General features: G+C 45.9%; 1 protein-coding gene and 1 long non-coding RNA gene across 2 annotated transcripts in view; both read left to right on the top strand.

The window, feature by feature from the left end:
• The window catches only part of LOC146767834 (uncharacterized), an 80,640-nt gene that overhangs the window by 24,400 nt on the left and 44,724 nt on the right, over window positions 1–11,516 (top strand). The gene's annotated exons all lie outside the window — the stretch shown is intronic.
• On the top strand, window positions 65–3,966 carry HTR1B (5-hydroxytryptamine receptor 1B). Its single transcript, XM_021553585.4, has 2 exons — window positions 65–1,931; window positions 2,784–3,966. The coding sequence occupies exon 1, from the start codon at window positions 736–738 to the stop codon at window positions 1,867–1,869; it is 1,134 nt and encodes a 377-aa protein (XP_021409260.1). The 5' UTR covers window positions 65–735; the 3' UTR covers window positions 1,870–1,931; window positions 2,784–3,966.

The raw sequence follows: 11,516 nt of genomic DNA, 5'->3' as shown, positions 1-11,516 counted from the left end.
GGCAGCCCGCCCGACAGCGGCACCGGTTGCTCGGTGCCGGCGGAGCCGCGCCGCCCGCTATATAAGGGGCGGCGGCTGCTCGCTGCTCACTCACATCGGCTCCTGCCCGCGGCTGCCAGGGCTGGGCGGAGGCCGGGCCTCGACAGCATGGCCCGCGGCGGGGCGCAATGGGAGGTGGTCTCTCCCCCTGCCTCCCGCGGACCCTCCTCTTCCTCCTGCTGCTCCTCCCGCACCCGCGGCGGCGGCTGCAAACTTGCTGCGGCGGGCTGCGTGTGAAGGCACGGCCCGGCGGGGCGGCTCCGCTGCTCCGCAGCCCCCGTCGTCGCGCCCGCAGCCCGGGGGGCGAGGCCGCCGCCCGCGGGCATGCGGCGCTGCCACCGCGCCCGTCGAGACACGGTGTGGAGCCGCGGGCGGTGGGGCTGCGCTTAGGGGCGGCCGGGGCGGGAGCCCCATGTCCGGGGCTCGCCGCGCTCCGCGGGCCGGCGGCGGGGCGATGAGCTGCCGGGGCGAGCGGGCGCGCCTGGCCCCCGGTTTGCCCTGCTCCCTCGCCCGTGGGGAGTGAGGCTCCGCGGAGCCCGCTCGGAGCTCCCGGAAGGGCGGGCAGGCGGTCGGGGAGGTGGTGCCGGCGCGGCGATGCTGCAGCCCTCCCCCGGCGCCGACGGGGTCTTGCCGGGGTAGCGGCCCCGCCGTGCCGCGCCGAGCCCCGCCGTCTGCGGGGGCGGCGGCCGCGGAGGGATGGAGCCGGCCGGCCCCTGCCGGGCGCAGTTGGGCTCCGCCAACGACTCTTACCGAAACTGTAGCGCCGAGGAAGTGATTTATCAAGATGCCACCCCTCTCTCCGGGAAGATCGTGCTCGCTGTCGTCCTGGCGCTGGTCACCCTGGCCACGGTGCTTTCCAACGCTTTTGTCATCGCCACGGTCTACCAGACGAGGAAACTCCACACGCCGGCCAACTATCTGATCGCCTCGTTGGCTGTTACCGACCTCCTCGTCTCCATCCTTGTCATGCCCATCAGCACCATGTACACTGTGACCGGCAGGTGGACGCTGGGTCAGATCGTCTGCGATATCTGGCTGTCCTCGGACATCACCTGTTGCACGGCGTCCATCCTGCACCTCTGTGTCATCGCCCTGGACCGCTACTGGGCGATCACCGACGCCGTCGAATACTCCACGAAACGGACTCCCAAGAGGGCAGCTGGTATGATCGCACTGGTATGGATCTTCTCCATCTGCATCTCCATGCCCCCTTTGTTTTGGCGGCAGGCGAAGGCCGAGGAAGTATCTAACTGTGTGGTGAACACGGACCACGTCCTGTACACCGTGTACTCCACAGTAGGAGCCTTCTACTTCCCCACTCTGCTGCTCATAGCCCTCTACGGGAGGATCTACGTGGAAGCCAGGTCGCGGATTTTGAAGCAGACGCCAAAGAAAGCAGGTAAAAGACTAACGCGGGCACAGTTAATTACAGACTCCCCGGGGTCGACCTCTTCCGTCACGTCCATAAACTCCAAGGCTCCCGAGGGATCCAGCGAAACGGGCTCCCCCGTGTACATGAACCAGGTGAAGGTGAAGGTCTCGGACGCCCTGCTGGAGAAAAAGAAGCTGACGGCCGCTAGAGAGCGGAAAGCTACAAAGACTTTAGGGATTATTTTAGGAGCCTTCATCGTGTGCTGGCTGCCCTTTTTCATCATCAGCTTGGTGATGCCTATTTGCAAGGACGCTTGCTGGTTCCACATGGCCATCTTTGACTTTTTCACGTGGCTTGGATATCTCAACTCCCTCATCAACCCTGTCATCTATACTATGTCTAACGAAGACTTCAAACAAGCTTTCCACAAACTCATACGTTTCCGATGCACAGGCTGAAATGTTGAATGCGATGTGCTCCCCGGGGCAGCCCCCATGCACGCCTGCGCCCGGCGCCACAGGTAGGTTCGTGTACCCCGCCCTGCCCGGAGAGCCGCCGTGCTCGGGGGGAGGCGGGGGGTTGGAAATGGGGGAGCGGGGGGGGATGTGCGACCCCACAAAGAGCTGGTGTTCAGACCCTCCGCGAGTGGCGGCGAGCGCTGGGGATGCTCCTGACATTTCACAATCTGTGTGTGCGCGCGTCGTGTGTGCCCCCCCCCCCCCCCCCCCAGATCGCAGGGAGTGACTCACGGCAATCTGCTTTAAATTCCACCTATTAAGCCAATCTGCCGCCATTTCGTATGCTAATGCCCGTTTTTCGGCCGGTTAGTGCGGAACGGCACTGGCTTTCCAAGCCCGCAGCCGAGCTCCGCGGAGAGCGCCGGGCCGGTCCCCGCCCGCGGCGGCGCCCCCGGTGCCGCCCCCCGGCCCCGCCGGCAGCTGCCGGCACCGCTGGGCAGCTGGGCGTGCAGCCCCCTTGGAAGGGACTCCATGCGGCCCCGCAACCAGCGGCTTGATGTTTTTTGTTGGTGTTTTCGGGTTTTTTTGGCGAGGTAGGATAGGCCCCAGATGAAGGCTACTGACAAAGTCCAGCCCTACTTCTTTCTGCCCTCCTCACGGCTCCGGCTGCTCCTGCGGGAGCAGAGCCGGCTGCCAGCAGGCGTCCCGAGGGAAAAGCTGTCCCTCAGCCCCCGTGGCAGGCTGGACACCTCGATGTGTCTCTTCACACGCGGAAGGGCTTTGCCTTTCCGCGACTCTTGACGGCAGCGACTGCCTGCTTATCGCTAAACTCAGCGCCACTTTCTGCAGAATGCATACATGCCTTTACTGTGATACTTTAATAATTCTGCCAATCTTTTGCTTTTTGTCTGCAGAATCAAGTTGCTATTGTAAAGACCCACTGCTTGAAACTTCCCCAAGCCCAGTTGCCAGACTCATGATGCTGCAAAAACGTCAATACATTCTGCCACCAAACTGCTCAGCTCTGCGTTTCAGTGTAATGACTCTGGCAGAGATGCTGTTCCAATAGGCACGCAGATCAGTTGCAAAAAAAAAAAAAAGAAAAAAAAAAAAAAGAGGGCAGCCTCGAATCAAGGTCTATAATTCATCTGGAATGAAGAAAAAAAAAAAAGTTTGAGAGTAAACTCCATTTATTTTGCAGGCTTAACTTCTTAATTTCTTCTCCGGCCGGTTGTAGGGGTGTGCACAAGAGCACAGCTGTCTCTGTCTGTGTTGGTAGCATAGTTGTACTTCTGCACACCTGTAATTTCTTTCTTTCAGTGGGAAGAGTTGCTCCCTTCACTCATGAAGCCAAGAGGAGACAAACTCACATTTAAAATAGGAGCATCACAGTAAATTCTGTAAATGACTCCTTCGGCTGAACATGCGTGAGAAGTGACAGTGTGCACAAGTTTTATATTTGTATTTCAAAACAATAGTAAATGCAAATGCTCTAGAAACAAGAGTTGTAGACCTGTTCAACTGCACTGCATATCTGTAGTCTGTCCTCATAGTTGCCTTTAAAAAAGAACTGCTTCTTGCTTTTGCTCCATAAGAGCAGAAATCAAGAAGTCCAATGACCTTTTCCATAAACCAGCTGGGAATAGGAGTAGCAGTTTGACGCTGTAACCATGTTTTCCATTTTGTGTCAGTTGCACACCCTTACCGCATGAACCACTGCGAAATTTAGAATTCTCTAAGTACTTAACATTATTTAATGTATTTTGTAAAGAAGTGAAGCAGTTTGCTCTTTCAGAAGAGCTATTTCACCTGCAAAATAAATACCCATGAATCATTAATTAACTGATGTTAGTGAAATTTCTTGCCTCCCTACTTCCCCCTTATGTTTTTTTTTAGTTTTTCTTTTGTTTTGTTTTGTTTTTTTTTTCTTTTTTTTTTCCTCCTGATTGGACCTTAAGATAGGTCTATGCGTATTCAGCAGAGTTTCAGGATATGGTCCACCTGCTGTAATAGAACTGCATTGATTGTTCCTCTTACGTGTAAATGAAAATGAGTATAAACAATAAAACGCTTGACTGTGTTCTCAAGAGTGGTAGCAATTGTGTGACTGAAAGGAGTTTTTATTGGTTTACCTTCTTTCTCAGTATTGACTTTTTAGGTAACACTGATTTGATGAGTCACTCAAGAAAGCAACTGATGAAGGTTGAAATTACAAGCTTCAATCGGTTGTCAGTTTTTAAACAGGCAGCTTTATTTTCATTGTAGCTAGTTCTGTTAGGCATAATTATTACTATTTTCATGTAATGTCAGAAAAAATGTATGTTTTTTCCACAAATACTTTTCTTACTCCTTTAAAAGCAAACAAAACTTACTTTAGCATCTGGTGGATAGTGTAATCAATGTTCTTTTAAAGCTGTGTGTACGTATTCTAGATGGGGGTTGTTAAAAGACTGGAAAAATCTTACATTATTTACCTGCCTGCTATTCTTCAGAGAGTTATTCAAGTAATAGGGACTTACTTAACTGGATAGTACAGAATGTGCATGACCCTTTGTGCTTCTACTGGTCATAGGCAGGAGGAAGTCTGCAAGATACAAATTGAAGCAGTGGAAAATAAACATTTCAGTAATTTGAAGAAATCCAAAACAATTGCCTTGAAGTTGCATACCTCTAAAAAACGAACCAGTATACTATGGTTCTAGAAAGTACCCTTTTAAATTATGAAAGACAAATGGGGTAAGAGGAATTTTCTAAAATGTTATCTTATTTTTTTGAAATGCCTATAATAATTTTAAATTTAAGGATTTTTTTCCATATGTGGTGTGAAAAAAAGCAAGGGAAGTAACATAAAACAATGCTTCGCCAATTCTCATTTGTCATTTTTTGATCTCATAGAATGAATTTTGTTTACATCAAATTATTTCTCACTAGGCTTCTTAAATGTGTGAGAAATGGAAAATGAGATTCCATTCCAAGTGAGTATTCCAGCATTTCCAGAGAGTTGAGCTTTCTGTCAGTTTTACAAAGTTAGGGGGCTTGGAGAGCAGGGAAGTTCAGGAGTTGGACCTCTCATTCCTCGCACTGTTGGAGTATACCTTCATCTTCAGCAACGGGCAGCAAGTACTGCCAGCTCCCTGTTGTGATGTGAGGATTTTGCTGAGAAGCTAGTTCATCAGGAAAATACCCTTCTAAGTTTATGCTGAGGCTCTGAACTTTCTGCACAAGCAAACAGTTAGATAGCCATGCTGGCTCTTGGGAAGACAGCTGGAAGCTGCCCTGAGTGACTTGGGGGCAGAGGAGAAGAGGCTGACTCAAGCCTTGCTGAGGTACCTGGTAGTTAAAGGCCTTGTGCTACTGGAGCAGCAGCATCTACTTCAGAAAACTGTTCACACGGGGACAGGGAGAGTGAGGACACACATTTGTTAGCAGTGAAAGAGAAGAAATATAGGGCAAATGTTGCTCAATGATGGAAAATATAAATATGTAAAGCCTGTTCCAAGATTCATGTAGAGTGTTTTAGGGTGGGAAGAGTGTCCCGTGTGAGCATAGCATCTCTGTGACTGGCAGAGTGTGTCCTGGATGAACCTAGATTTTAAAAGATGCTCAGGGATGTGGTGGTGAAATTTTGACTGTCTGAAGAGGTCTGAGAGTTTTGCTGTCCTGCTTCTCCACTCCCTTGCTGTGCCTGGTCACTGCACTCTGCCTCTGGGACGATGGAGCGTCTGAAATTTTTAGTAGGAGAGGCTGTCCTTTCCGTCCACCCTATGTCTGTATTCTGTGGAAATGGCTCAGTGAATCCTGCCTCTGGGTGTTTTCTCATGGGAGCCTCTTCATGACTCTGCAGGTAAACTCCAAAGGTGCCTAAACCCATTCTGTTCCAGTCTTTCATTACAGAAGCAGCATGCCTTTCTTTTATCTATTTCGTGCCTTGGGTTCAGACACTCAAATGATGCTTTTGATACAAATCTCTGCTGGGCACTGAGGTTTGAAGTTGAACACACACTTGCAAACCTTGTTTCCTACCTTTCATGGAAGGGATAAGTGTGTGACAGTGTTGCTGACTCCAGGTGCTGAGACACACGACAGTTCAACAGTAGTTGCTATTGTGGGAGCAGCTGTTTGCAGCCTCATAGCTACTATTTTCTTAGTAATCCTCAATTTTATTTAAGAGGCATTTCTCACTTTTCCAATTGTGAAATTCCAAATTAATAAAACACAGAATATAGAAATCAAGAGGGGAAATCTCTTGCAATTATATTTCGTATGGCCATGCAGCAGCCAACAAAGTTCTGCCTTTTCTGCATGAACAGGACAAAGAAAATGCCTTGACTAATGTGCCAAGTCTCCATGTGATAAAAGGGATCTCAACTAAATGTCCAGATGTTTACACCATATTCCATGCTAAAGCATTTGAGGAGGCTGGCCTAGCCTTCAACCTCCAGCAGGGCTGTGTAGAGTAAGGACAATTCCATTTGGAGAAGCTGATTTCCACCCTCCATTGCCCCTGCCTGCAAAAAGCCACTCTGCAGCCCATCAGAAGAACACTCCAAGTGCTTTCTGACTTGAAAATGCTGTCCCTGTGTTCCCTTGGTCAGTAAGGACTGGATATTGTCAGAAATAAGCACTATTACATGAAAATCCAGATCAGTCTAAAGCTATTCCTTCTGGAAGCAAAGTGAAAATGACAAGTAGTAACATTGGAGAGGAAGCGTTTGTAGCAGCAAATCAGGTCGAGCAATGTGTCTGAGAGCAATTATGCAGGCAAATAGTAAAATTCCATTTAAATTGAAAGGTAGCAGAGATGGAAGAACAGGTTTCTCCACCAAATTGAGGCTGGAGCAAAGAAAGACTTTGAGGAAGCAATACGAAATCTCCAGGCCTCGACCAGAGTGTAAAGAAAAAACCAAGGTTACTAACTACTCCAATCTCATGACTGCGGCAGACAGGTGAGCTGGCAGTTTCAGAAAGAAGAACCATGCCCAGACACATGTAAGAAAATTACAGATGTTCAGATATGGAATGAAGTAGATGCCAACTCCATTTTGTGTGTTGGTGACTTTTTTGTCATTAGAGGAACCCAACATATTTGAGATATATCCTAAACACCCCTCTATGTCAGTACACAATGATTAGGGGTTCATACTAAGAGATTAAGAGTTTTTTACATTCCAGCAGTTCGTACCTAAAATACAGAAGCAGTTTAAGTGAACTCTCCTACAGCAATGAGTCTGGTTGATAATGAGCTTGAAACATTTAAGCACAGAATAATCATATAGAAAAGCAAGCAGAAAATGAGGCTTCTTAATCAATCACCTGTTAAGCTTGAAAGATGTAATACAACAAGCAGCTCAATAGATGAGATGAAGAGGAGATCCACAGGATATCAAATTTACAATATTGAGATCAAAATCTCATACTGAGTCATTTTCATGAGCCGGAGAAAAAAAATCTTTGTTATTCTTTTCAGAGATCAAACTACTTACAGTCATCCTTATAAAGGAACAAGACTTTTTTATTGTCTTTATACAAATAGTACTTAGAAGGTTACAAAGAGATGGAGTTCATGGCTGCAGGGCTTTCACTGAGTAATCCTATGTTCTATCTTTTAGGCTGAATGGTCATAGAAAAATAGGAAAGATGTGAACAGGGGTATGATTATGTAAAACAACCCCTTTTTGGTATTTCTGTCCTTATGCAGAACAAAGGCAAAAATAAGAATAACAGAAAAAACAAGATCTGGAAAATTTAAGCATTAATGATATTATGTGAAATTTCAGGAATATGTTTAGGGCTGAATGGGGCAAAAATAATAAATATATTTCCAGAATTCAGAAAAGTGAAAATTAAATTAGAATTTTCCTTCTATCCATGCACCACTTTCATAATATTACTTGTATAACACCTATTCTAAAAATCTGGATATTCCCAAATGTTAAAATTAATTTTTTTTAATACATTCATGTCTGTTTTTACATTAAAGCATATACTTCCCAAGTTCATCTACTTTTTTTTTTTCCTGTAGATTTAAAATTTCAATTAATGCCCTTTCCTACCTGTATGTTGTGTTTAGAGCATAAATCGCATTTAGACTCAGTCCTCTAATATCCAGTCTCTGAAAACATGAGAAATACTGTTCTCAAAAGGAATACTGGGATAAGTACATTTAAGAGAATTAGTGCAAAGCAAGCAAGATTCCTTGTTCCTCTCTACAGCTGTTTTCCTCTGAACTTGGTTCCTAGAAGAATCTGAGGAATATTTGGAAGATGCAGATACGATGGAAGCTGGACCAGAAACCAGTGCAGATGTAGAGAACAGACAGGTGTTTGGGCAGCAGAAGGAAAGCTGCTGTGCTAAGTTCATATTGGGACAGGTCTGTCTGACTCACAAGGGACATACGAAAACTCTGCATTTAATTTGGTGCAGAAATATTCAAATGAGTGATATATAGGTGATAGTGAAGGAACATGCATTCCCTGGAGACCCCATGGGCTCGCTCTCCTCTGGGTCTGTGTGGCTCTGGCTCAGGGCAGCTCTGGCACGAGAGCTACACAGCCACGGATCAGGCTGGGAGAGCAATGTTAGGGCAGCCTAATCCAGTAGACTTGTAGAGGTGAGGCTGCACAGCTCCATGCCCCAGGTCCAATCAGTAGTGAGGCTGAGCATGTTTCCCCAGCCACGTGCAGACGTGGATAGCAGTGCAAAACACACAAACACACAGTCAATTGCAAGCCACACACATCATCAGCACAGAGGTGCTCAGTGCCCACACCACACACCATCACAAACAGCCCTGATGGCCTCATGGTCCTCACCTCTCTGGCTAATCAGACTAGAGGTCCAGTAATTATTATGTATATATATATGCATATACATTGGGTGGATCCCTCCAGCAGCTGGGCTCAAATACCAAATCCTAATGTCCAGTTTTTTTCACCTGGACATATGAATCCTCAGTGCTGTAGCCCCAGTGCAGCTGCTGGCACAGGTCATTGTGCATACACACATGAGCACACATTCATGCATGTATGCACATGCACCCAGTATGGATGTCACAGTGGCACACACACACGCATGCACCTGGCTCCCAGGGCACCTCACCTACTCTCTGGCTACTCTGACTTAATCTTTGCAAGTGATCACACACTTACTCATGTTGTCTTCGCCAGTTTTTGCACTCCAGACATGCAACTCCTCCCACCCACGAGCCCACTGCAGTTAGTGGCTTTTAGATCTCCAGCCACACTTATGCACACAAGATAGAGTCACAGGGTATGTCCAGGCAATTGATACCAAACCTTTGGTATCCAATTACACAAGGCCAGCCCCTTTTCTCCTTTTATCACTCATGCTATCATTTGTTCCTAAACTTGTTCCTCTTCAAATGGTCTTGAGCCCTCCCATTCCTTAGCTTTGATTTCTCCACCAGAGATTGAATTCTAAATCTCATGTTATCCCCAAATGCTCTTCCCTTGCATCTTATAATGCATCCCATATCCATAGGGAATAATCTCCTCCAGTCCTAAAAGTGCTCCTATTGACTCCTTGTTATGGGTTTTATGCCTGGACACAGGCACTTGTGTCCCCTAGAGCCACCTGCCTCTTTGCCTCTGTGCTCTTCTGGGCTTGTGGAGGTGGGTCTTTGATGGCCCTTTGGCCCCCCCATGATGGGTGTGGGAGAAGCTGAGGGAGGATATTACTTAGCTTGCCTCACCTGCCATTGTTCCTGTGCTCCTTTGTGAGTTTGCAGATAAGCTTTTTACCATGCAACCTAAATTTTTTTTTTTCAGGAAAAAAATAGAAAGAAAATAGCTGGCAGTCACTGTTCCAGATGTCAGGAGACTAAATGTCTAATTTAATTGGAATTAATTATGATGTCAGAAACTACTTACTAAAATATAGCAAGAGCATAAAAAAATCTCTTGGGAAGTCTTCATGTGGAATGAATGTATAGACACCATAGGCAAAGTATTATTCAGATGGCCACTAAGCAATCTTCAGCAGTTCACAAATGAGTATTTCAGAGCTATTCTCTGTTTTGGGACCTTGAAGAATAATGGTCTTTTTGTGTCAGGTAAAAACCAGATTTTTCATCTCCCAAGTTTAGATCCTTTTTATCAGACAGCTAGATCTGAAGTGCTTTTGTACAAGGTTCAGTACTTTGATCCACACTAATGGAGAAGATGATTGAAGGAGTCATCATGATAAGTTAATCAGTCTCTTTCATTTATATATACTTGTGTTTTAGCTACAATTTTAGAAGGAGCCACTATTAGTTTCTTATGAGATTGCCAGTAAGGCACTGGTCAAGTACTGATGCCTGGGTAATGTACTCACATGCTTAGATATACTTCTGAGCAGTATATTTACATGGAGCTAAAACAAGAAACGAATAACTTCCTTGGTTTCAAAAAAAATAAACAAGAGACAATCTCAAGTATGTGATCTGGGGCATCACAGGAACCTTTGGGACAAACACTGTCCTCCTTTTGGACAACAGCCAAGTCCCACAGATGTATATGAGACATAGAATATTCAACATTTTCACTGGAGAGGCTTGGAAAATCAATGAACAAAGGCAAGTGATGCTGAGAAGGAGAAAATAATGTTATATGGAGGAAAAAAATCCACTTATGAATGCACAATGAAATCACAAAGACTTTTTTTTAGACATGCTAGGAACACTTCTCTGTGAAAATAGTCAAAGGAGCAAAAAAGAGATTGCATATAGAAAACAAGGCAGAAGACAGCATTGCTTCAACTTGCAGATTCTGTGTCTGGTATCCTGCATGCTACAAGAGGTCAAACCTGCCTCAAAAATTATATAGTAGAATAGAAAACATTCAGTAAAACAGAGAGTGTCTTCAGAGTGTGTCTGGAGCCTCATTTGGATACAAGGAATCTCATATTCCAGCTGCCAAGGTAGCTGAGATGGTACTTGAAGCTTCCTCTTTGCACCATGCAAGGACAACTCAGCATCATGGCAAGGGAAGGCACATTCAGAGTAGAACAATTATTATAGGAAACGACATCCCTAAATGCATTTCTGCTTGGTCTGATTCCACTGGATCTGAAAATCCCAAGGAAGGAAGCATTTCTGGTGCTTTTCTTCTCTTGTGTTTTACTGATGAATGCTGATTCCCCAACCCATCCTGCCCTTTCTGCATGAGGTGGAGAGGAATTAAGACACTTGACTATCCTGACAATTTTCCAGACATTGCTCCTCTATCACATGTAAAGTTGCAGCCATAAAGTGGATGCTGGATGGTGCAATAATGATTGCATTCAGAGAAAGCATCATCTTAGATTTTGCAGGGTGAGCATCCAACAATGAGGTTTCTGAAACTGGGAGACTGCTTTGGAAAACCAGGACCCAGTTCCTGTTACTCTGGATTATGAAGCAGATCTCTACACATACACAAGAATGAAATATTAAAAAAAAAAAAATTAGTCATTGTGCAATTTCCCAGAACTAGAGACTCCAGGGTATTGTAAGGAAAGAAGGCTCACACATGCTGCTCTGTATTCTTATACAGCTACACACAATTAGAGGGTGTTAGCTTTCATTTATGAAGGAAGGATTTTATCTGTTCTGTTTTTAATTAAATCACAGACCTTCTCGCTATTTCATAAATTGGCACTACTGTAAG

Source organism: Lonchura striata, chromosome 3, assembly GCF_050655825.1.
Source record: "Lonchura striata isolate lonStrDom1 chromosome 3, ASM5065582v1, whole genome shotgun sequence".
NCBI lineage: Eukaryota > Metazoa > Chordata > Aves > Passeriformes > Estrildidae > Lonchura > Lonchura striata.
This window is presented reverse-complemented; position numbering and strand designations above follow the sequence as displayed.

Bases quoted from the DNA above. Each gene is read 5' to 3' on its own strand.
- HTR1B (XM_021553585.4), top strand. From the start codon at position 736: ATGGAGCCGGCCGGCCCCTGCCGGGCGCAGTTGGGCTCCGCCAACGAC.